General features: G+C 39.6%; 1 protein-coding gene across 1 annotated transcript in view; it reads right to left on the bottom strand.

The window, feature by feature from the left end:
• Nucleotides 1-22,383, bottom strand: part of LOC137255169 (ice-structuring glycoprotein-like) — a 32,139-nt gene extending 9,756 nt beyond the window's left edge. The window contains exons 1-2 of the mRNA XM_067792609.1: nt 22,329-22,383; nt 343-405 (exon numbers count right to left, since the gene is read on the bottom strand). Of these exons, the coding sequence (XP_067648710.1) occupies nt 343-405; nt 22,329-22,383 (118 nt within the window). The remainder of the gene's footprint in view (nt 1-342; nt 406-22,328) is intronic.
• Between the last annotated feature and the right edge of the window lie 4,826 nt (nt 22,384-27,209).

Below are 27,209 nucleotides of genomic sequence, written 5' to 3'. Positions count from 1 at the left end.
GAAGAAATTATAGTCAAATGTCAATAAGTGTTAGATGTCTGTCTGAAGCACTTCGCCAGACGTAATAATCTGACACACAATGTTTCGTAACATTTACTAAATACGATCAGTATTTGCAGTTGTCTGTCGGAATTGAGAAAGAAGAGATTTTTGGATTTTTTGCGTTCTTCTATATCGTACGTAGTCTAGATCTGGTTCACTGCTATGATATGTCTTATGATGTATAAACATCTTTTGATACATGTACTTCATAATGTATTTGAAATACTGTCTGCTTAATTCAGCGAGGCTTACATTTTACTAGACATCGTATACGTTAAAATCTCTGTAGTTGTTCATCACCATAATCATCATCATCATCAGCAGCAGCAGCAGCGGCAGCAGCAGCAGCAGCGACAACAACATCTGCAGCAACATCAGTACCTAATTGGAGAACAACGCCTTGTCCATTCCACAGAGTGATGCAAAACTCCAATCAAGAAAGCATCATTATCATCATATCATCATATCATCATATCACCATATCATCATATCATCATATCACCATCATAAACATATCTTGGTATGGGTATTGACATTTCTTGTATATTTGCATTAGTGTTCTGTACTTTCAATATCCAAAATCGGTTATTCTGATTATGGCAATGTGAAGGATACCATTGTATTACCATTGTATAAAGTTCCGTGAAATGCATTCCAGGTAATAGATGAACGAGTGCAACAAAGTCGGTTTAGATTTAACATACAACTTTCTATAGAATTGCTACACTCACTGTAACACAGTATTACAGTATTCGTAACTACTCGGGTCATTCCGGAAAGCCTTCTTGCAGGTTATGTAAAGAGGCGAGTAGTTACGAATGGGGTACGAGCCTTCTTGCAGGTTACGGAAAGAGGCGAGTAGTAGTAGTAGTAGCCATTATGCATGCCACATGTTAACCGCTTTGGGCTACTCAAATATTTCTACTCCAAAATATGTTGTAAAAATACTCAATACTCTCTTCCAATTTCGGATTGCCCACAACGATTTTAAAGGTAACATCTTTTGTCATCGGGATGTGCCATTTAATGAGCTGTATTGTACACGCTGCAATTCTCCACAAATTTAAAGCGAAAACCTTCTTTTCTGTACACAGTACCAACACTTTCGTGAAAGATATCTCATCAAGCTAAAACTAATACAAGGCCCTACTCTCACTCCATGATATGCTATATGTTCTAAACATTCACGTGTTATATTCAATCATGCTTTACTCATACACCAAATATTTCTTTCGTGATATAAAGCTAGGTAATATGAATGGCCATTATCGGTCAAAATCAAGTGTAAATTCGACATTTCTCTTTTCAGATCATTTATGTTAAAAATGTTATTATTTAGAAAATAGGCTTTGCATGAACAATCGATGTCAGTCAGTGTCAAAAAGTGAAACTCCCAACATATCACAATGCACATCGGAACACCGGTACCAGGAATACAATCTATCACAATGCACATGGGAATACGGGTACAAGGATTACAACATATCACAATGCACATCGGAATACAAGTACCGGGATTACAATCTATCACAATGCACTGACTAACTCGTGCACTTTTGTGTACCTGAGGAAACATAATTTGATTACAAGGGACAGTCATTACCTGGAATATGGAAGTAGTGGGGAAGGACGGGTCCAAACTTTCGACCAGTATACCCCAACCCCCATTGGCCGAGCCTACCCGAACACCCGTTATGTGAATTCCTGACATCAAATTTACAAAACATACTCATCTTTACCGGAAATCATAAAAATAACATACCACCCGCCGTAAATTCCATGATAGGGTATCTATTATAACATTGCTGAGACTGATCTTACCTAAGAAAACACACTCTACTTACCGTCTATCAAAGCATTGCAGAGTAATGAGATTAGAGTAGGGAGGGAGTAATGAGACTGGAACAGCCACATCGCGGACTACCGGCACACATAATCAATCGCGGTTTAGCGGGAGCGGACTAGCGGGATGATGCCCAAATTTGCAAGAAGTGGCAATATATTCTTCATCTCAGAGATAAAAGTTTCGAGGTTTTTTTGGTTTTTTAATATCGTAATCATGTGTTATATTCGAATGGGGTAACTGTAAAATTATGTCTAAATCCGCAATGATAATACAACCTGTTCATCATGAAAGAATGATATATATTACAATGTTTATTAGTCATATGATAATAGCGGGTCCGTATAATGAGACGGGTACCCATGTCCAACTCATTGAACACCTGTCCCGGGTATCCGGGGTCCCCATCCCAGTCGTATGAAGTAGCTGTTGCGAAACCCGTGCACTCATTGCACTTAACAATACACGTTCTTACATACATTATGCATGCTATAAATCTCATTAATTTCATGCATGGAAATCGTGATCTGTGGGGTCAACTCCCTCCTTCTGATGGACAATGTCGACACTGCTCCCGGGGGCAGTGTTAAAGACTGGTCAAGCAGTAACTGCCAGTCTTGGAAAGATGTTTGAATCCACTAGTATTTCCAGCTCTTAGCCGCTCGTTATGTTTTGTCTTACAGTGCTATTCCAGTCTATTTAATCCTTCTGTTAGCCCATTCTCCTGGTACCAGAGTCGTTCCTAAGCTCGGCTAAGTACCTCAGATTCCTTCACTGTTGACGTAGACCCCGTCACTTGATACCTGCTGACATTACAGAACCCATAACGGCAACTGTTGCCATGGTACCTCCAGAAACCTGAAAGGCCACAGAGGCTTAAATGGTAAAGCTAGCGTTTACTGTATGTGGGAATTGTATATAAAACATGAAAAAAATCTTCACGAGAAAAGCAATTAATTAGCTTTGGAACTAGTGGGGCATAAAATATTATAGTGTTTGTGTTGTATGATTTCAATGAACTTCACAGAGAAGACAGTGCGGAAAGGCAGACAGACACAGCTTTGTCATTTCGTGTAGGTTTTTGTGGGGATATCAACACACGATTGTATTTTACCATGTGGAATTTTGTAAACCTACACGGAGACGGAGTCTCTCCCTCTCCCCCCCCCCCCCTCTCTCTCTCTCTCTCTCTCTCTCTCTTTCTCTCTCTCTCTCTCGCTTTCTCTCTCTCTCTCTCTATATATATATTCACAGTTTTTGCATTTATTGAATGCAGCTAATCTTAGCTTTTAAGTTTTAACGTCAGAATTTCGGCATCAATAATGCTGTTATATTATATTCCTGGTTTTTCAATTTTTGCTGCATGTTCTACGGGGTATTTCAGTGCAAACGAGCAGGTCTCTCAGGCGTTTGGGTCGGCGGGGCAGCACAGTCGTTAGAGCGAGGTAAGTCGGGGTTCTATTCCCCACTTGGATACAATGTGCTACGCCCATCTCTGTTATCCCCCGCGGTGATATCATGTAAAACCTAACTCATTCACTCACATTTGTCTGTTACACATGTGGCTTCCCTCTTCTTTGTAGCAGATCTTATGTCTAGTTTGTTTGCTGTTTAATAGCTCACTCAGCAATTTTCCAGCTCCATGGCAGTGTTGTGTAAATAATACCCTCCGGACTAGACAATCCATTTTATGGGTCTTATTTCGGGCGCTGCACCTAGATATCCTTTATCCTTGAACACTGGTGATCAAAAATTGAATCCAGTAAACCCTGTTTTTAAAACATGCTAACCAAACAATGCATCATACATATCAATAATTGCATCGTACAGTATTTATGTGCGTGCGTATTTGTCTCCGTACGTGCAAGTGTGTTATTTTAATTTATTGTTATTGGGTTTGTTGGGGTGTTTTCCTGTGTCTTTTTGTGTATGCCATGTTTTTTTTATCATTAACAGTGAAAGATTTTTTTTTTTTTTTTGGGACGAGGGTTGTACTATATAAGTTGTTCACTGGTCTCGAGGGGGCCATGGGCTCATGTTTATGTTCATAAACAAACCTCGAGGGTACATGAGAGCATGGACCCCGAGGGACCAGTGAACAACGTATTTATCTTACCGAACATCTGAATTTTAATTTTGAACTGCTTGAAGCGCTCCTGTTGAATGCGAGACGAATCACCATTTTGCAGACGACACAAGGTACATGTAATTGTTTCTGGTGATAATCCTGGAACAATGCTATAAGCGTCGTCAAACTAACCTCACGCACTCACTGTTCTAACGATGTAGTCAAGGGCAGCAAAGATGTGCTTCCTTCATTGTCATCAATGGTTTAATGTGAACCCGAAAAAATATTTCTAAATGTGTGTATTTTCTAATTTCGCGTAAGCCAACATCGCCGCGAGGTAAACTTGAGAGATTGAAATTAAAGACGACAAGTTTGTTTTGTCCATAAACAGACAAATACGTCCAACACGGATTCATTATAAGCTTCAAATAGCTCGCTGTCACCAAGCATTACCTCCAGATAAGCATCTTCATTACAAAAATGTAGGATCGAGGAGAGCATTCCATTTAAAAAAGAGCATGCATTACAATTTAATTTCTCAGCAATGGTCCTGTCTGTCCAACCAAGAACCAGATGAAATCATCACGTGACATGCACTCATTAAGTGATATCCCTGTAATGAGCTTTCAAAAAGCTATTTTGGTTGGCTACTCGGCAGAGTAATTCCATTCTGCTTTCAAACTCAGAGCAGATCATTAATGCTACTCCGCAGCAAGGATCCTTTTCGGCTATTAGGGCCGTCGAATTAAATTATTTTAGTGCCATTCATTGGATATTAGATGTCACGTGATTTTGTTAACCAATAGGATTATCGGCGTTATTTTTACCCGACGTGTTCCTGTTCCCCGGTGTAACAGAAACGAGATGTGACGTCATCAGAGATGGAAGCGGTATTTCGGGGCTGAGAGACTTGTTTCATGTGAGCGAGTTAATTACTGACAGATGATTAGATTTGTAAGCCAAGCCTTGTAAGAGTGGCGCCATTCGGACAAATCCTGGGTTCACTACATGAGGGCATTACATTTGTCGCAGGCCTGCTTGTTCGAATTTCGACCAGATAAACCAGTGATCGAAAGCAACGATCTATGCAATCGGCTCCCAGTGACGTGCAATCACAAAAAAAAAATTAAAAATAGCTAAAATCAGTCGTTAATTTATCTTTCGCAATGGGTGAGTTTGGTTTTACGTCGCTTTCAGCATGGGGACATCGGAAATAGGTCTTGTGACAATGTGACAAGCAATAGGTTTTGTTAAAATCTAAGTGAGTTTGGTTTTACGCCGCTTTTAGGGGTATTCTGTTAATATCACGCCAGGGGACACGACAAATGGGCGTCACGTATTGTACCCATTCTGGAAACAAACCTAGGTCTTCGGCTTGACGAGCGAAAACTTTAACCGGTAGGCCACCTCATCTAGTTATGTAGAGGACAGGCAAAACCAGTCAATTTCCGGATTGGAATTCGTCTTCAGCAAGAATGCTTGTCGTAAACAAACAAGCAAACAATGTGAGAGAAAATGCCATCCCCAGGACTAAGGCGTTTGAAACCCCCAGACATCATGCATGATACAGACAAATTTATAACGAACATCAGAGGACGGGTTTAACTTCGAACCCGGAACTCACAGGTTTCTTGTGTTACAAAGGGACGTAACTCTCCACAGACAATGAACACTTCGAAATCAATTCATGTGTGATTAAAGGCGCAATGTTACTCCAGATATCTCTAAAATTACGTGCGCTCGTCAGGTTGAAGAACCCGGTTCGGTTCCACACATGGATACAATATATGAGGCCCATTGCTGGAATATTGCTAACAGCGGCCTAAAACTCACTCAGCATTGAACGTATTCTCGATCTCGATTCTCGTTTTTGTGAGACTACCGTGAAAAACTCGTCAACGACATGGGGAGAAAAAGCATGTTATCTGTGAGACTTAGCGGTCTTCGATTTAAAAGTATTTCTTCTCTTCTGAAAATGAGTATGGGTGTTCGAAAGCTCTCTAAATATTAGCCCGAAGGTTACGATTGTAGTGCTGGTTAGACCAAACCAGCGGGCTAGCTCCACTATTACATGGCTAAGTCGGGTTTAAAGCCAGCACAGAGTACATTCTTTGACAAAGCTTCATGGAAAGTTTGGATTAAGCTATTAAAAGCAAATTGGAAGGTAATAATTGAAAAAGATATTAATATCCCTAAACGACCAAAGAGAGAAAAATAGTTAATAAATAATCAGTCTCTGATGCGTTTGAGACATGCTGTCAAACTCCATCAATGTCCATGGTGTTCAATTCAGTGTCCTACTTCATACAATATTTCAGCGCATCAACGAACATAACTGGCAATGTGCTCTTATGTATGATATTAAATGTCAAAGAATATACCAGAATGTTTATCGTATTATGACATCGAAGAACTTCGCTCGATATTAATTCCTCTGAAGACGTCCAATTCTGGTTCCTAATTCGACTGAAGACAGACCGCATTTAATTTCTAAAGCAAATACATTTCAAATTCTTTTCATCTCACATTTCAAAATCGGAGTGACAAGGCGGAATTGTGTTTCTATATATATTGTATTGAACTATCTAGCTACAGTGAGATAAAACACCATAATGCGTGAGTAAGTGAGGTTTTACGCCGCTTTTAGTACTACTCCAGCAATATCAAGACGGGGGACACCAGAAATGGGCTTCATGCATTGTACACATGTGGGGAATCGAACCCAGGTCCCACACGTGACAAGCAAACGCTTTAACCACTAGGCCACCCCACCGTCCAGCATCAGTACGAACATTGATCTACAGTCAAACACCCACGTGTCGATGTTGGAGGGACTTCAGTAAATTCTTTGTGTCATCCGAGATTCAACACAAGCACAAAATAATTATTACTTAATCACTACTTAGACACTTACATCAAAGTTGGACACAGCAGTGTTTGGGTTTTTGTTGTGGGTTTTTTTAAGAAAAATGTATTTGTTCAAAGATTATTACGTCATGACGAGCTTCACTTCATTTCTGAGATTGGTAAATGACATTTCGTGCAGAGACAATTATATTATGACACGCTTTACTTCATTTCTGAGACACGTTAAAGACAATTTGTGCAGAGACAATTATGTTACCTTGTCCTTTAATTCATTTCAAAGACTAGTAAAAGACATCTTGTATAGAGACAATTATGTTATGATACCTTCTACTTCATTTAGGTTAGTTATGTACCGTGTTTGTGTATGTATTCTGTAAATAAGTACAGTGGTTTCTAACAACTTTGCCGGTTAAGCGGGACTTTTTGCTGTCTGCGAAGAGATTTATGGTTTATTCAGGTGAGATATACTTTCAAAATGTTTAGACTTCTAAATTTCTAAACTAGTGAGTGAATCAAATAAAGTACTCAGAAAAATGAAACGCATAGGTAGTATTTTTCCTTATAATTTTGAATCATTGGAGTCTATGTGAGTGAGTTTAGCTTTACGCCGCACTCAGCAATATTCCAGGTATATGGCGACGGTCTGTAAATAATCGAGTCTGGACCAGACAATCCAGTGATCAACAACATGAGCATCGATCTGCGCAATTGGGAACCGATGACATATGTCAACCAAGTCAGCGAGTCTGACCACCCGATCCCGTTAGTCGCCTCTTACGACAATCATAGTCACCTATTATGGTAAGCATGGGTTGCTGAAGGCCTATTCTACCCCGGGACCTTCACGGGTCTGGTGTCTATGTAATCAGTATATCTATGGTGAACGCTGTCTGCAAACATTTCCGAGTTGAATCCATTGTCATCGAGGACAACTCGCCAAAACGCACCAAAATCTGTTTTCCTCAATAAATGCAATAAATTGTGTACGGAAAGAATTTATGCATTTGCATTTCCACGCACATTTCATGCAACATTTCCAATAAAAGTCAATGCTCTTGCAACAGTTGTCAACCTTAGATTTGGTGTTATAGTCATGCCTAAACATACCGACGCTCAGTAAAACAATGCGATTGGTCATTTGGAGACTGGGGAGTCTCAGTCTGCGATTGCAAGGCAACTGAATATGTCACAGAGCACCATAGCAAGACTTTGGCATTGCTACCAGCAGCAAGGGTCAACACGTGATCGCCCCAGGTCAAGTCGACCCTGTCTGACCATGCCCGCTCAGGACAGGTTTATGCGGCATCGACATGTGCGGGACAGGTTCACCACACTATCCTCCACAACATCGGCAGTGCCAGGACAATTTCTGATCAGACTGTGAGGAGCCGCTTACGTGAAGCTGGAATTCGTTCCAGAAAACCTTTGCGAGGGTCTGTCCTTACACGTCAACATCGGTAACAACGCAGACAGTGGTGTCGCCAATATCTCCCATGGTCATTGCAAAGGTAGAGAACTGTTATCTTTAGTGATGAGTCACGTTACATGCTGCGACGTCCCGACGGAAGAGCACGTGTATATCGACGTCGTAACGAACGCTACGCTGCAAATTGTGCACAGGAAGTGGACACCAACTCATTCCCACGCACTCCATCTCGAATCGGCTCCATGTCTGACGGGCGCCAACGGTGGGGCAGGATACGCTCAACTTTTCGTGAACACCCGGTATCATCACTACATTTTAGTGATTCATAAACACATGCTCTGTCATCGTATTTGGTGGTGATAATGAATGTACTGTCCTATCCAGTCTCGACTGTGTACAAAGAACACCGTACAGATGTGATACTGATGAAAAAATAGATACCCATGATATAGTCACAATTGCACAATCGTGGAAAGGATTTTGTCGCTTCTATCTAATGGACTACTCGGTCACAGAGAACGAAGCTACCTCTGTGTTTAATGACCCACTTTAATGTTCTGAGTGTCAATCACAGCTACAGCGACACAAGATGAACAGACTGAAGATCTCACTTCAAGCAAACACCGCCATTCTACCTGCTTCATCTCTCAGTGTGCCGGGCGGTGGAGGCGCCTAGCTGATGGTTCAAGCGTTCGCTCGTCCCGACGAAGACCCGGGTTCGATTCCGTACATCTGTGCAATGTGTCAAGCCCATGTCTGGTACCCCACACCATGATTTTGCCGGAGTATTGCTAAAAGCAGCGTGAAACCGTCATCACTCACTAACTCAGGGTCTATCGAACTGTTCACACTATTTTTCGAATGCTTGTTTGTTAGTGCCACTAGTAAAGACTAACTACTATAATACTGTTATACTGTTCTCACATTGTAGATTAGATGCTCTTATGACAGCACCTACTCGTAATTGACTAGAGTTGGACGTAGTGTTAGAACGATACTCCCGTGCCGTTATCATAAAACCTCGCGTGTTGACAAACCTATATTAGTATATTTCTCGTTAACAGTCTTCTACATTTGACACTGTGTTATTTTTGGCAATTTATGAGTTAGTCAGTTAGATCAAAGTACTCGGCATGGCCTTGCAGTGAGTGAGTGAGTGAGTGAGTGAGTGAGTGAGTGAGTGAGTGAGTGAGTGAGTGAGTGAGTGAGTGAGTGAGTGAGTGAGTGAGTGAGTGAGTGAGTGAGTGAGTGAGTGAGTGAGTGAGTGAGTGAGTGAGTGAGTGAGTGAGTGAGTGAGAATTTAACGTCACATCGGCAATATTGCGGCCATGTGGTGACGAGAAATGTTGCAAATAGAAATAGATGCAAAATAAATACAAGTATTTAAAGAACCAGTCTGCGACGGACTGTAAAATAACTAGAGTATCACAAAAAAAGGAGTTAAAAAACTAGCTGGCATGTATTTTTAAAAGCTGAAAATTATTTTAGACATAGTCATGTGAAAATTGGTTATTGATCACCAACAACTGAAGGAGGATCTCCATGCTATGGGCCATGGGGACTTACAGTGCTCTGCTTCCTGCATGGTCCCTGGATGGATTTACACCATCCCTCCAGCTACTGGCAGTTGTACGCACGTTTAGCCACAAATTAAAATGAGAATAATACTACAAGTAAAAATGTGGAAGATGAAATTTAACTTCGAATGTTTTGGGACTCGCATATCCTCTCAGAACAATAATTTTACGGTCCTTAAACCTCCACTAGCAATGACAATAATTTTACGGTCCTTAAACCTCCACTAGCAATTTATGTTATTAATCCAAACTTTCAATCATAAAATATTTACTTATTTACAAATCAGTCAACAAATCTAATTCTTGTAAAAAGGCAATTATTAAATGGGGACTTATATTGCTAAAGAGATTCTTCATAGTTCGTGATTTAAAATACTTATCCCTTGTGATAGAATATTCAACACCGTCAAGCAAAATATGTTTACTGTGATTCTTTCATCACAGGAGATGCAGAACAGAGTCTCTTCACCCTTTAGCAGGTATTCATGAGTGTATCTAGTATGGCCAATACGACATCTTCGCATAACGGCCTCTTCAAATCTGGACTGATAGCCAAAGTAGATATAACCAATATAGAGTTTTATTTCATGTAATGTATTGATACCGGCTTGGGTGTCCCACTTGATTTGATGACAGCTTTATAAGAGAATGGAATGAGACGTGGTGTCAGATTTGTTGAGTGCTGCCGTCAATATCCAAAGGGAGGCGAACCGATGCGAGGACAGATGAGAGGTGAAGTGTGGCGAAACCAAAGGGAAATACAAATTGCAAAGTTGATCAGCACCATGTCGAAATTTTAACATTACAACATGGAATGGTACTTCATGTGGCCGTGTAGATCTGGGTTAGAAATGGTCTTCAGGAACCAATGGTTGTCTGCCCGTGAACATCAGATTTAGAAATGATCTTCAACAACTCATGCTTGTCTCCACGTGAAGATCCTTGTTAGCAACAATCTTTAGCAGCCCATGCTTGTCTCCCAGTGACCATCCGGACTAGAAATTGTCTTCAGGAAACCATGCTTGTCTCCACATGAAGATTTTTATTAGAAATGTTCTTCAACCCACGATCCTCTTCCCGTGAAGATCATGGTTAGAAGTGACCTTCATGCTTGTCGTGGCAACTAATGGAATTGGGCGGAACATGTATTGCAATGTCAGTATGAAGCTAAGGACTGTAGCCTTTGAGGTCAAGGAACATGAAGTGATGCAATACTAACTAATAGGGATTTACGTAAAACAAAGACCGACATTCTCCCTCGATGCCCATAAGAAATTTCTCTGAAAGCAAAATTATTGGCTTTGAATGTTTGTTTATTTGTTTAAATATTTTAAACCAATATCACACCACTTCGTAAAAGTTCACTTTGTAAGAAGTTGGGTTTGGACCAGACAGTCCAGAGGTGGACATCGTCAGCATCGATCTACACAACTGGGAGACGTGCCAGCTACGTCAGTAAGCCTGACCACTAGATCACGTTAGTCGCCTCCTACGATAAGCATGGGTTGCTGGAGACCAATTCTATCCCGGATCTTCACGACTGTAGACATGCATCGGTTGGTGAAGACCAACTGTTTAAAAAAAACCCGGATTTTCACGAGGGAAGGCAAGCAGGGGCTGCTTAAGCAGTTCTAATTCGATTCTTCACGGTTGGAGACAAGCATGGGTTGCTGAAGACCCATTCTGTCTGTCACGAGTTGGATACAGTTGAACGATATTCCGATAGTTAATTTGCCTCACACTTTGATGTTTGTGTCAATGCCTTCATAGTTCAAGAATGTTGTTGCCATGACATCTATCTATCTTATATTGCAAGAGTTGCACGATCCCCAGGGAGATGAGATTGAAAATACTATGTGCCTCTGTGATGGACATCCAGTGATCGGGGGGGGGGGGGAAACAAAGCGCCCTTGAGCAGTTGAACTAACTGGATATCGGCACTATACAAATATCTAGTTGTATTGTATTGTATTGTGCTGTACTGTGCTGTGCTGTGCTGTGCTGTGCTGTGCTATATTGTATTGTATTGTATTGTATTGTATATTTTCAAACAATTTGAGGTAATGAGTAGTCAAGTAGTTAAAGCGGTCACTTCTCGCCAACTTCTTGGGTTCGAATCACCACATGGATACAATGTATGAAACTATCTTCGGTGTTTCTGCCATGATGTTGCTGGTGTGTTACACAGACGGCGACGTTAAGTAATATTCTCTTAGCCACCAACAAATTCACTCAAAGGATACATTTTTGTTGAAAGCACTCACTCATTCACCAGCCAATGGATCCTAACAACCTATGTGAAATGTCACTAATATCAGGCATATTCACCATACCTTGACATCGAACTAAATGTCACTGGTTATACAACCAAATGTCAACATTCAAATGCTGTTTAACATTAAAAGACTTTGACATTTTAAAGACGTAAGTAAGTTAACTTTATACTTAAGAAAACGCGATTGACGTCATGCAGTTTTTGTAATGTTGTTGGTGGTGTCACTAAGGCTTCGAACGAGTATTATTGCCGGGAATAAATCAGAAGTACGGGATAATTCAAACGGTGCTGCAGTTGTATATGCAGTTGATTTTGTGTTTGTTTGCTTGTTGTTTTATGCCGCACTCAGGGGGAAGGAGGGGTGGAAGCGAGGGTGGTGGGGCAGCTTAAACTAAATTCATTCACTTGAAACAGAGCCACGAAATAAGAATATCCTATACGAAGGCACGGTGTCTGTGCTCATTCTCATGAAATAGAAGCAAGTCGTTACTTGCGATAAGACGAAACGTTTTTAAAAAAAAAGTTATATTACTAACAGAAAACATCACTTTGGTTTGATCACATGAATGCTATCGACGTCAGGTTGTAATCGGCTACATTCTGCAACGCATCACAATAAAAGCACGACGAGAGCACATGTCACATTAAAAGCGCAAATGACCTCGCTCAAGACGCATGCAACGCTGAGAGCTCTCCACTTTAGGACCGCCTTCGTAGTGTGGTGATTGCAGTGTCCGGCCTGACAGTGGATTCGATTCCCGGACGCGTCCGGTCAAAAGTCGTTAGGACATGGTACTTGCTGGTCCCTGCCTGGCGCCAGGCTTTATTACAACAAGCAAGGACTGGCAATGTAATATATCTAAGTGGGGTGTTCATTCTGAACTGCGGCATTTCTCAGTGAGACCCATTACGGGTGTACCGCTATGTGCCTGAAATATTAGTGAGTGTGCTATGAAAATAAAAATAAAACTTCCCCATTTTGCCCACTTTGGGGTGTTAACCGCCACGATGTTGCTGGAATAATGCTAAAAGCCGCGTAAAACGTGATTCATTCATTTATCTCAGTGATAGCTCTATGAAACGAGCTTAAGTCAATGCTAATACAAGCAGCCACACATGCTCACACATGTGCATCGTCATATGAGGAAATAATCTCCTGTATGACGTAAAACCTCATTTCACCTCATCTTTAGCTTGGGGGCGGTGGAATAGCCTGGTATAGTGATTAAAGCGTTCACCCAGTGGTATGACGTAACAAAAACGTCAGTTGCAGCAAACTGTAACAATTCTTGACGTAAATTGTAATAACAACTGACGTACATTGTAATAAGAGTTATAATCATTCGTAAATATACGTGTGTTTGTTTTTCGCTGCATCTCATACATCACAGTGATAGGGCCATAACAAAAAAATGATGTTTATTACTCAAATTTGGTGCCAAACTGTCGTGGCGGGATTCACCGACACCATTTGAATTTAGTGACCTTGAGATAGTTTGCAAGGTCACAGTAAACAATTTAAAATTGTTAGCGCGATAACTCAAGAAAGAAGTAACAAAATTAGCTGAAAAGTAGTACCCAGGTGCCTTGGGACGATGTGCAGACACCAGTTGAATTGGGCGACCTCCAGATTGATAAATATACTTATGGAATATACAATGACCGCAGTATCAAGAGTGCTCTAACCTGTATGACGAAAACTGATATTTGTCCTGATATATACTCTTCAAAAAACGTACAGGAACTGTACTTTCAATGTACGATTGCCGAAATTGCGAGATATATGAGACTGAATTAACGTTGATACAATAATAATGGATGTCTTGAGAATGCATCACCACATGGATTTCATTCAAAGCAAAGCTGTTCGTTCAGTTACCCGCCTTGTTAGGTGACTGGAGTATGATATGAATATTTCAGGTTTACAATTTTCAGTCAGTAGTTTGTGATTTGACCCTGAAAACCCTGACCACGCACAGATGCCAGAAAATTTTCGGAACAAAATGGTCTCCAGTGATTTATCGACCAGTCCGAAAAACGTCAAGATTCATAATGACACAAATCACGTGCAGGAGGCTCCCACGTTATGCACGTGCTTCCCATGCATTGTGTTTGCGTGTGATGATAACGTGAAATGATCCTGTCTACACAAGATGAATGTCATTGTAACGTTCCTCAATGGGTTTTCTTTCTACCAGACTTCAAAATTCTTTTTTTCCTACTTTTTTGGAAGAGTATATAATTGATATAGAATCCCCAACTGTCCTCTGTATCATATTTTGGGGCAAATATCTGTTGAAGTTTGGACATGTAAACATATACAGAAGGGGGATTCTACAAGGTAAATCTTACACAGGTAAATACATGTAGAGCTGAGTGGGGGTAGGATGTGTTCTCATGGGTATATATACGAAAGCATTCAAAATGTAGTCAGCATCACCTAGAATATGATACAAATGCAGCTTTTTATGCTGCATGTTTCTACATACAGTTCCGAGAGTGTATTTTCCGTGATTTCACTTGTTATAATGTATTATTGTGGTAGTTGTAATTCGGTCACAATATGTAAGGTTTTAGTGCTAGTTATTAAGGGACACCTTTCCTACAGAAAATTTACACGTCTCTAAGGCAGTACTTTAGAGTTACCTCCCTTTGAAAAACATAAACACGAGACCACTACGATTGTTCTACAGATTTCCACGTTAGTGGCGATGTTCGTATGTGCTCGAACTTTCAGGAAATGACTGAAGGTATATATAAATGCTAGTTGCCGTGTTGGAGGGGCATAGACTCGGACACATGTACTGGAGTATACATCATCAGTATCGTCAACGCCTGATCTATCTGTATTTGAAATCGGTATTGTGAAATTGACTTGTGACTTTGTATAACTTGCTCTCTTTGCTTAATAATACAATATTTGAATGTTTTAGACTTGTCTCTGTTCTGTTTTGCTGGTTCACAGGGAATTTCTTACTCCTTTTGTCATTTTTAACCGTAACAATACTATCTGTCAGCTTCAAGCAAATTTGTTTTGCTGAGTTCTAGTCTTAGGATCCCCCATTTGGTTGACTTAATATCTTGGTAAAAACGCAAATTCAAGAAACAAACGTGCAAGTGAGCGAGTGGGTTAAAATTTTACTTCACATCGGCCATATCAGCCATTTCCGCCAGACGACAAGAATGGTATGTAAGTATAAGTATGTTGACTGTTATATAGTTTTTTGTAAAAAAAAAGTATTAAGCGAAGAACAGTATCACGACTATCATTAAATGTTTGAGTTCAGTGTAAAACGCTAAATTGTTTTTAAAAAGCACAATATATAATCGGGCTATAGATCGCCAGCAACTGACGTTTAATCACCTTGCTAGGGATCCGGGGACCTACGTTGCTTCTGCAAAGTGCATGCTCCCTAACTGGATTTATATCATCCTTTCCGTTGTTGGCGAATTTTGAACAATTTAGCCATAAATTGAAACTTCAAACATTCTACGATTACAATTCTGCAAGTGATCAACAAACATTGAACGATGTGTTCTTAAATACCTTCTTCGGAGGACAATATTTTTGCTACTGAATAAAAATCATAGTAATATGGATTCTTAGATTGCGATAAACACCACAGCAAAGTGAGCTCAAAGAGCGAGGATGTCGGTTGAGGTACCGACATCCAGACTTCGAGTTACCGACATCCTTGAGCGATATGAAAAATGCTTATTCTTCAATATATAGAGATTAACATGCAAATTCGGTCCATTCATTGCGTTTGCACCATGAAGGTTTATCAGTGTGCTAAATCATTTTGACTGCATACATGTGGGAGACGGCTAATTCGACTGAAATAATCGTCAAGCGATCTACCTGCCGCCATGTTGGGATGTTCGTAAGCACGTCATGAGCATCACGTTAGTTACAGTACAGGTGGGGCTTCGTGACTTTGTTAACTGCTGAACATTAAAGATAAAACGACTGCATTTCTTAATGAACTAGTGCACGGTTGAGTCACGTGAAAAGTGACAAAAACATGACACAAAATGTATGCCTGATGTTTTCCAGTTACATGAGAAAGTTCACATGAAAAACAACAAAATGTTGAGCGGTAAGCCAAGGCCGTCTAATAGAAGATAGTGTTTGTGCAGATAGTGTTTGTGTAGATAGTGTTTGTGTAGATAGTGTTTGTGTCGTTACGTTTACGATACGTGTCATGTTAACCGAGTCATGTTACCCTAGCCGTCTTCAGACGTCATACATAGACTGCATTTCAACCATTACTGTTCAGCCTTAGGAGCAACAAGAAAAGCGACACAAACATTACCCAACTTTTTTGTCTCTAATGTCTGACTTTTACAATTACAAAACGTGCATACATTTGTTGTAGCCGTGATAATGTTTTGAAGCAAGTGTTGGAAGTAATTAAATCTAAAGTATTTAATTATAAATCACAATGCAATATGAAACAGTCGTCAGATTGCCAACAACTGAAGGTAGATAATCATACTAGGGACTACAAGAACTCACAGTACATTTGATTCCTGCATGGACCATTGCTGGGTTTACACCATCCATTCACATGTTAGCAATTTGGTGTAATCTAGCCATGAATGAAAATGACGTATATATTTTAAGTATAAATCCACTTTAAAAGGTTTTGGACTTGCGTACTCTCTGAGGAGGACAATATTTTAACAGTACTTCACACCCCATTGAGGATACAATCCTGAGTAATCCCAGTTGATAATCTGAACTAGTAATTATACAATATGTATCTATTTACAAAACATATGAGAATTTATGCCACAATTCTATTTTTTTAATAAATGCACTAACTGAATAAAATTTACAGAAGTAAAATTATCCTTTTACATTGAAATACTTATCCTTTATGAGGGACAAATCAGTACGGTCAAGCAGGACATGCTTGACCCTGATTTTTCCATCACAGGAGATAGAAAACGGAGAATGTTCACCTATCAACGTACTTTTAAACATTCATGTGTATATCGCGTGTAGCCAATGCGACATCGTCGCATGATGACCTCCTCAAATCTGTACTAACAACCCAAGTAGGTGGAACAGATAGTTGATTTACTTCATGTAGTTTATTTATACATACTTGGGTGCCCCACTTCTTCCGCCACAGATCATGGAGATTTTATTATAGTTTTAGTAAACTATCAAAGTACGGAATTGTGAGTGGTGTCACAGATGTGTTGAGTGCTGCCTTAGCAGCAAGATCGGGTCTTGTAATATCAGAGGTTCCAACGTGACTGGGTAACCAAAATAAGACGATGTCGTAATAGCTGTGAAAACAAAATGAACATCATAAAATCATTGATGACAAAGTGTATTCACGAGGAAGGTACGTATGCTATAATTGATTTTAGCTTCGTAACATTCGCAGAAAGCACCTGGTAAGTTATCGTTGCAAATCAAAACAACGACCTAAACCAGGGGCTCAACAATCCCATCGCCCGACGCCCGGTACAAGTCAGTTTTCATTTCGGGCAATCAAATAATGGTATCTAACTTGTCCGTGGTCTACTTGATATTTTCCACTTATGGTTTCAAACTGCAAATAATCTTGGATTTCATTTCAAATCTGCTCAAAATGAAGCTATTGAAGTTCGCAACAATAATAAAGTAGAGCTGGTACACAGTGAAATTATCACTCTTCGATAAATAATCCAGTAAACATTAACATCAAGTAGTGTGTCATAAAATCAGGGCAAGTGGAAATTGCCCTGTGGCAAGTGACTTTTCAAAATATTTTTAAACCCCTGGCAAAACGTATCTCGAAATCCGCACTAAAATGTGCCCTTATAACCTAATAATCTTAAACAGACATAAATGCATTCAAATTTATGCAAGAAGACAGAATGAAATGGCTACTCCAATTCACACAATATTATTTCTTGCGTAATAATGGTGAAAATATCTCCTGAGTGAAACTATAAGTAACAGGGTGGAATGATCGAGGGTTCGTTTATTCACTCGATATTCTTTGGAAGAAAACTTCAAGTGAGTGAGTGAGTGAGTGTGTAAACGTCAGTCATTCCACCAAAATGGTGCGAATTGATTTGTATCTATGTCACCAACATACACGCTGTAACAGACATTTGAAAATAAACAAGAACTGCTTTGGTGGGACTTTAACTTCTGTTCAGGCAAGACTGGCGGCGATCTGTAAATAATCGAGTCTGGACCAGACAATCCAGGGATCAACAGCATGAGCATCTTCACGGGACCATCGCCTTTGCTTTACGACATTTTCGTAAGGCAGATTGATTGTTAATCGAGGATTCTCTGAACTCGGATGCTCCAAGAACGCAACAACATCCATGTTTGGTTAAACCTTTATAATAGCTGACAAGTGACATATTGGGTGCATTAAGCGCTGTGGACTATTAAATGGACGTACTTGTCTTTCAGTTTTGCAAACGTATTGTTATTAAAATCTTGCTAACAACACAAACTCTGTGCTATCAGACTGCTTCAAAGTGATCACTGACGTCATGTGACAAATATAGGAAACACGCCGGTAGCGTGCGTGTGTTGGTACTCGACTCACGAAAAAAAGTTACCATGACAACAGAACTGAGCGGTGATATTTACATGATAACTAATAATAGAACAAAAATAGAAGGAGAGGCATTGAAACTTATATTTAACAATAATAACATAAGACTAAGGGCATTGTGGTGGATTGCTAAAGGACATGGCCAAAACGCTACAGTCTGATTATTATTACCCCGGATAACCCAGGCAGCTTGTGGGGCGCTAGAAGGTTAATAGTCGCATGACTTATCCCACCGGGTACCCATCTTCTGCTGGGTGAACATTTACATTTTAGTACAGTCATCAGATTGTCCTTCTGTACGACTGTGGCAATTTATCTCAAATATGGTTCCATACATATAACCATATGTTCACGTAGCTTGCAGGTTATTTTGAAACACAACAATTGTATTGTACGCCTTAAGGCCAGAAATGCCCAATGAACTGAAATCGGAATCGGAATCTGATTTGGGATTTTACATATATGGGTATCTACCATATTCACCATATATTCTTGTGTAGGGGTCCAACAGACAGAGACAGTTAATCCATTAGAGAGATAGATAGATAGATAGATAGATAGATAGAGAGATAGAGAGATAGATAGATAGATAGATAGATAGATAGATAGATAGATAGATAGATAGATAGATAGATAGATAGATAGATAGATAGATAGATGGATAGATAGATGATATTTATATACTGCACATATCCACGCACTAGTGCATGCTCAAGGCACTGGTATTTTTCCCTCGATCACTGGATGTCAATCTCAACAGCATATTGTATTTCAATCTAAACTCCCTGGGGAGTATACAACTCTTGCTGCCACTTGGCACACCGAGTTTAGTGGGGCTCTCTCTCATCCTAACGAGATACCCAATTGACAGCTGGGTGGACTGGGACACATAGACACAGTACTTTGTCCAAGTTCACTGCACGTTGCTGTACCCGCAACTGGGGGTATGTGGCCACCATCTGGTCATATATAAAAGGGATTCGTGGATTCTTTTAAGTGCACGAGGTTGTGTACTGTACACTAGGGGGTGTGACAACACTGAAAGAGTCTGCACACAAGGTCATGTATAAGGTCATGAGCAACATTACAGATTAATTTAACAATTCCTTTGATTTGATGCTGGTTAACCGGTAGCCGCGATACATTATTGCCTTGGAAAACTATCCAACATTTTGCACAATGTACAGGCATAATATACCCGTTTAAAGATAACATGTTAAACTTATCCAGAGGGGCGCGGTGGGCGAGCTGTGTAAGGCGCCAGGCTAGTAATCCAGCGTGCCGGGATCGAACCTAGTTGCGAACAAAGTCCTGTGACTACCTGTCCCAGTCCACCCAGCTGTGAATGGGTACCCCGTAAGAATGGGAAAGTCACATCAACTCGGTGCGTCTAGTAGGCTGCGAGAGTTGTATGATCCCCAGGGAGTTGAGATTGAAAATACGACGTGTCGTTGTGATGAACAACGATCGGGGGAGAAACAAAGCGTCCTTTAACAGCTGAACTGACCAACTGGATTTCGGCGCTATACATGTGTCTAGTATATAGTATTGACTGCATTTCTAATTTTTCATGTCTTTATCAAAACTTAGCAATGCGTATCAAAACGTCATCCTCGCATGGCACAAACCTTCCCCTTCACGGGTTACAAACACATAGTTATGGCGAAAACATTCAATTTTGACATCTTTATAACACTGACAAAACATCCAACAAAAATGTTCTTTAAATGCACATAAGTGAACATTCTCCATATACTAGTTCAAACTTCTCCTTACGCACGAACAACCCTCTCCAAAATATATGGCATAGTAACGTGTTTTTACATTTCCTTAACATAGGAAAACTACATGCTCGTCAATTATAAGGAATGCTATGTTTTCCTCTGGTTATGGTTTTATATGTTTACGTCAAACATTTGGATGTGTAGACATGTTTCTTAAGGGATTCCTCTGGTTATGGTTTTATATGTTTACGTCAAACATTTGGATGTGTAGACATGTTTCTTAAGGGATTCCTCTGGTTATGGTTTTATATGTTTACGTCAAACATTTGGATGTGTAGACATGTTTCTTAAGGGATTCCTCTGGTTATGGTTTTATATGTTTACGTCAAACATTTGGATGTGTAGACATGTTTCTTAAGGGATTTAGAAATCGCTCTGTAAATATGTTCTACCAGGAATGACATTCAAGTTTAGCAGATAGTTCATGATATGTTTACTATCAAACTATCGAGACCTTACCCCAAAAATCTTTTTATCAGTAATCACAACAGAAAATATATTGAAACGTTTTATTACATATCGACTTGGTTTATTATTTGCAAATGAAGGAAGAAAACTTTCACTGGAAAATCGAAACGAATCTGCCAATTATGCGATAGAGAAATAGAAAATGAAATCCATTTTATAATGACATTAGAAGGAAATATATTAAACATTATTTCATACTGATACCATCGATGCAAGCTATCGGTCATATACATTTTAACGTCAAAGAACGAACCTCATGTTTTAAATTTTTGCATATGTATTAAAATGCACTAGCCAAAGTGAATGAAAAGTTTTAGCTCACCTATATCTTCCAGTGTGTAAAAGAATGTTACAGTAGTCCATATGCCAGACCAAATTTCATTACCAATTTGCTGAACAGATTTAGTTATGATATCTGGTTAGCTTGATATCTGAGGTGTCCAGAAATGGTTGATGGACCTACAGATCACTTTGCTAAATGCCATTTTGGTGGCCATCTTTAAATATGGCCGCCAGTTTTCTCTTCAAATATAGGGGGTTAGGGAATCCGCCATAACTCTACACAGGATTGACCAATTGATGTGCAAATGGGCTCAAAACGTTCCTAATAACATTCCGCATCTCCTGATATATGACGTGATTTAATCAAAATTACCTGCTTCATATTTGCAAAATACTTTGAAAAAAGTGATATTTTTTCCATTTTTCACGATTTTCCTTCATATGCTCCGTCCCAAAGGCATACAAAGATCCAGGATGGGCAACTTATGACTTGGGTAGGTTAGAGGGGTGTTTTAGGCATCCACAACAACTGTTACATTGACTGTGATTCACATTTATTTGATCCAATAATCCGTTTTTCAAACATAAGCCTTTTTCAGCAAATTTGGAAAATGGTGCCATATTTTGCTATACCGTTACAAGTCAAGTGTGCATGTACACTTTAAATACACTGAAAAGAACAGGAAATGAAGATTCTAAAACCGAAATTCAACTCATTGTCGCGTGCTCCAGCAAAACCAGCCACAAGTTGCAAAACATTATTTTTATTACCTTTCCTATGAATAGCTGATAATGGACATCGTTGCACTCCAGTGACGCAACAATGGTTACCGTACGTATTAAACTGATCAGGAGATCAAGACCCTTGTCACTGACGCTACTTGTGCCTGGTTTTGCTGGAGCGGACCACATTTTTAGTCGTTCAGTATTCAGTTTTACCAAAAAGATGTCTTTATCTGTTTTTGGTTTTACTTATAGTTGAGACACAGTTCGCGATTGACTGATCAACAATGTATTAACACTTTAAACCAGGGTTACATACATGTAATATGAACTTGTGGCTCTCAATAGTGCATTACAAATTCCCTTTAGACCCATTTTCAATATTCTTCCCCACTGTCGCTGTCATCCATAGGCTGACTGTAAGACTGGTCCCCATTCTCTTCTTCCATGTTGGCACAGTTTATCAATTTGCATGCTGGAGTGCAACGGAATCCATATGCATGGACAGCTTTCATCGCAATCACGTGGACATTGCCAAGACATCAGCTCGAGGACAATCTCTGGAGCTGGAGCTCCTGTGAGCCAGCAAATTCCAAGTTTTCCTTCCGTCATACTCCATCCGTAGCTATCACCAGGACAGGGTAGCAATATCATAATACATAAGATATATGTTCAGCAATTTGGTAATGAGACCTCCAATTTTGACGTCTGGCACAGGTCTATAGATACCGATGCAAATACTGCTAAAAGTTATGCATGTGTAATGTCAAACTAGTGTATATGTACCATTGTACAAATGTCATTGCAGCGACATTCTGTGTATACTTGACTTTTGTAGTGAGTAAATTTAGCTTTATGTCAGCTATGTGGCAGCTTCTGTAAATAATCGAGTCTAGACTAGACAATCAAAAACATGAGCAACTGGAAACCGATGATTCATCTATAAATTCAATGATCGAACCCACTCAGACACGTCAAAATTTTTCCTGAGTTTAGTTTTACGCCGCACTAGACAATATTCCAGCTAAATGGTGACGGTCTTAAATAATCAGATCCGAACGAGGGAATCCAGTGATCAATATCATGAGCATGAAGCAACGCATTTGAATACGATGACATGTGTCATTCCTGTCAGCGCGTCTTTTCATCCGATCCCGTTTGTGACATCTAACGACAAGGATGGGTTACTGAAGATCAGTTCTAACCCGGATCTTCACGGATCTCAAAGATGGAAGTCCGACAACCGTTAGACTGGACCGTGTATTGGTTGTACACCTCTGACACGTATTAGTAAGACTCGGGTATGAACTCACAAAGCCTATAATACAGTGGTCAAATGTGACTAATGTTCCTCACCGCCTCATAAAGGGTCAATGTAATACTTTACCTAAATGCGTAAAAATGGAATGCCATTTTTGCACGGGGCATCAGTGTTTTAACTAGCAGTTAGCCACATGCAACTCGCTTCAGCTCTTCACTCTCAAACTACTCAGACCAAACCCGAGAACTCGAGCTTCGATCATGTGCCTCGTATTTGACTTCCTGGAGCTGAAGGTGTCAATGCCATCGCGGGCACTGCAGATGCATTCATGTACATAGAATTGTACTGTAACCAAATTGCATACAGAAACAAACCCGATAACGAGGCCAAATGCCTCAAACCCAAATCAGCGCTCGATGACTATCTTTAATCTTATTATTCTATTATTTGACAAAGTGACACTTAACCGGATTATGAAAATATTTGTTAACACTGTGTTAATCGAAAATTCTTCAACATTTGCAAAAGTGTCCCTTTCAAAATTCTATAAATATGCAGACGCCCTCCATCTGTATCAGGAAGGTAATGATAGCTTGGTTATTTAATTATCGATAATACGAAAGTCGAAAACGTTATTCTGGTATTAGTGGACAATAATAACACGCAACGAATGGTCTTCCTTTCAGTGGTCTTGCTTCACAGTTCCCATGGTAACCGACGAAACACCTCCTGTGATTATCAGGTTATATACGAATCGCCGGCAACTGCTAATTTGGTAACAGTGCAGTTTCAACATTCGGAAAACGAAATTAGATATTCTAATTGAACTGAAATCGTGACATGACGAGACATTCTTTCACAGCTACTGCAAATACCAATGTCTCCAGATAATTTCTCTTTTTTTCAAAACAAACGGAGAATTGTGCATCATGTAATGTTTATGTCTAGACGACAAGACCAAAATACCTCCATCTTCGCTAACGGATATTTTTGTGGAAGCTGTGAGCATGTTCTATTTTGCAAGAAAATTGCCTTGAATATGACATTTAACTTTTTCATAATTCAAACAACTTGAAATATATAAGTTGTGTATTAGGTTAGAATTTACATTTTAAAAAATGCTTAGATGGTGACACAGCGCCGTCGATGTTAGGACCTCTACCGTCAATGACGTCGTTGTTGACTGTTAATACGATTGCGTTGACAACGGTATGAAAATATTTTCATATTCAGAGGGTGGGTGCTGGTATCTTATGGGTAAAGTTTTCGCTAACCAAGCCAAAGACTCGGTTACGTCTGCACACATAGGTAAGTTGTTTGAAGCCCATTTCTGGTGTCCTGCAATCGGCGTAAAATATACTCAATCACTTCTATTAATCGAGTAGCATCAGATCATCCAACCTGAAAAGCACCGATGTAACATCCCGTCATGATAACACTGGGATAGATCTACAACATTCTCTAATGACATACCAGAACATGACTGTAACATAGTCAAATGACACAAACCACAAGTCAAATATATTCACAATTCTATATTCGTGAAGAATAGAGGCCCATCGCCACACAAGTAGTCGGTATCCCAGTTATAAACATAACGATATAAAATCTACAATGAAAACAGAGCTAACTTATATTCATGAGCTTGTTGTTTTTGTTTGGTGTCATATACATGTAGTAGGTATGTAGTTTCTCAATTCTTACATAAACGGCAGCAGAGGCTGTAATACACAGCCTTGTGAAAATTGATATATGGCAGTGTATATTTCAGTCCATGGTAACCACGCCTAGATTGTGCCATGCTCGCTAAGTATTATTCAATTGTTATGTTTCTGAAATGATTCTGCTCCAAAAGTCAACAGCAAATACAGTTTCTTGGTGTAGAATCGCTAAATGGAATGCTTGTGCTGTCCCGTTAAAAGGATACATCTTGCCGTCATTACCCCGATAACTTACAAGTTCTGTACATGTTAAAACGTTAAAACACACACATATCTAGATCTGATGGAGGAATGAAATTGTTCCAGTGTCTCCTGTGTGGCGGAAATTAATGTTGTCGCTATATGAGTTATGAACGCCAACTGACATTTAGAATTTTATGAATATTGTCAGTTGACGTGTGTTTAGTCTTTGCTTAGTTTAGTATGATAGAGTCAACCTCAACTGCCTCGCTCCGTGAAGGACCGGGGTAGAATAGCCCTTCAGCAACTCATGCTTGCCATAAAAGGCGACTCTGCTTGTCGTAAGAGACGACTAACGGGATCGGGTGGTCAGGCTCGCTGACTTGGTTGACACATGTCATCGGTTCCCAGTTGCGTAGATCGATGCATACATGCTGTTGATCACAGGATTGTCGGGTCCAGACTCATTTATTTACAGACAGCCGTCATATAGCTGGAATATTGCTGAGTGCGGCGTAAGACTAAACTCACTCATTCATTCACTCTCTCACTCGTTTAACCGGGAGTTTGAAATGACTCGCTATTATCGACGTATTACTATTTCAGCTGCAGCAGGCGGTATAAGTCAAAGTCTAACGTTTGTACCACAGGTAACGTATCTTCATAGTTTTATGTTTAAAATAGTTAGGAATTACATGAAGAATTTAATGTTGTAAATATTTTTCAAACCAAAACAATAATGAAACTTACATTCATTTATATTCAGATACAATATAACAGTAACATATCAATGTCATGTTTTGCCATGTGTAATATGTAGCGGAGTGTAAAATACATCACTTCTTGTTATATTTTCAGAACAGCCAACACACAGATGGAGTAAGTTTTGATTCGTGCAAAGATAGAGGTCAAAAGATTTTTGGGAATGTTCCAGAACTCACTGCAAAGATGAACATCTAATCTGCATATGTAAACATCCAATAGGGGCGTGGTGTTTCTGCATTTCCGATGTTTTCCTGTGCCTTGATAACAGAACCCAAATATTTATGGGGCTTCAAGATCATTGAACCTCGGAACATTCATGGTTTGGTTTTTGTTGTTGTTTAACGTTACTCTCAGCAATATTCTCGCTACATGCTGGCGGTCTGCAAATTATCGAGTCTGAACCTGACAACAGAGTGATCAACAGGTTGTTTCTTTGGGTTTTTTATTTGGATTTGTATTTTTGTATTTTTTTTTTTTTTTTGATTACCATTTCTCAGTGTCACATCTGGCATTATGTATCCATCACTCTGAATGTCATTCTATGCGAGGCAACCTAATCATATCGGAGACACCAACCCTCTCAAATCTTGAAGTAGGTCTAACGCTACTTGGGAAATTTATGTCTTCAACTAGTAATGTTGTAATGGAGAAAATATACAATTAAACTGGTTCGTGCCTATTGCATTAGCCCTGGGGATCATTTCTAACCACGCCATGATAGACAAATTTATATTTGCTGAAGGAATTTGAGAAGCCGAACAGTATTCGTGAGCAAGTCCCGGAGAGATCTATAAAGGGAACAGAAGACTCGCGTGCATCAGCAATCCCTACAGATGACAGGTTGGACAGAACTGTACACGTAATGTAGTTAGACGGAAATTAACATTCTATGTACTAAGAAATGTGTTTTAGTTGAGATCCATATGATATTTAATATATGGAATGTAGTAACGAGAATTTGGTTAAATTGTTTCTGATATAAACGTTAATGAAAGGTCATTGGCCTATATACAAACCATAGATACAATATGTGAGTCTAATTCATATAATGCTAGATCAGACAAAACTGATTCATTTTTGAAAGCCATGAGATTAGCGAAAATGGTATATCTGACATGGTTTGGACAATAATGTTCGCCAAGATATTTTCTTAGCAGTAACGTAAAAGTTGGGCACAAAAACAGACAATGGAATTTATCTTCAGTTCCAAAACTACACATAGGGCATAATCGTAAATACTTTTCTAGATCACGGTTTCTACCTTCAGTGATCATTAGACTTGTACGACCCAGCCTAAATCAAGTTATAATGTTTGTTTCAAATGATTAGCCATATATTCGTCAACCCA

Source organism: Haliotis asinina, chromosome 1, assembly GCF_037392515.1.
Source record: "Haliotis asinina isolate JCU_RB_2024 chromosome 1, JCU_Hal_asi_v2, whole genome shotgun sequence".
Classification (NCBI taxonomy): Eukaryota; Metazoa; Mollusca; class Gastropoda; order Lepetellida; family Haliotidae; genus Haliotis; species Haliotis asinina.
Note: the sequence above shows the minus strand (reverse complement) of the source record. Positions and strands in the feature narration are given on the sequence as shown.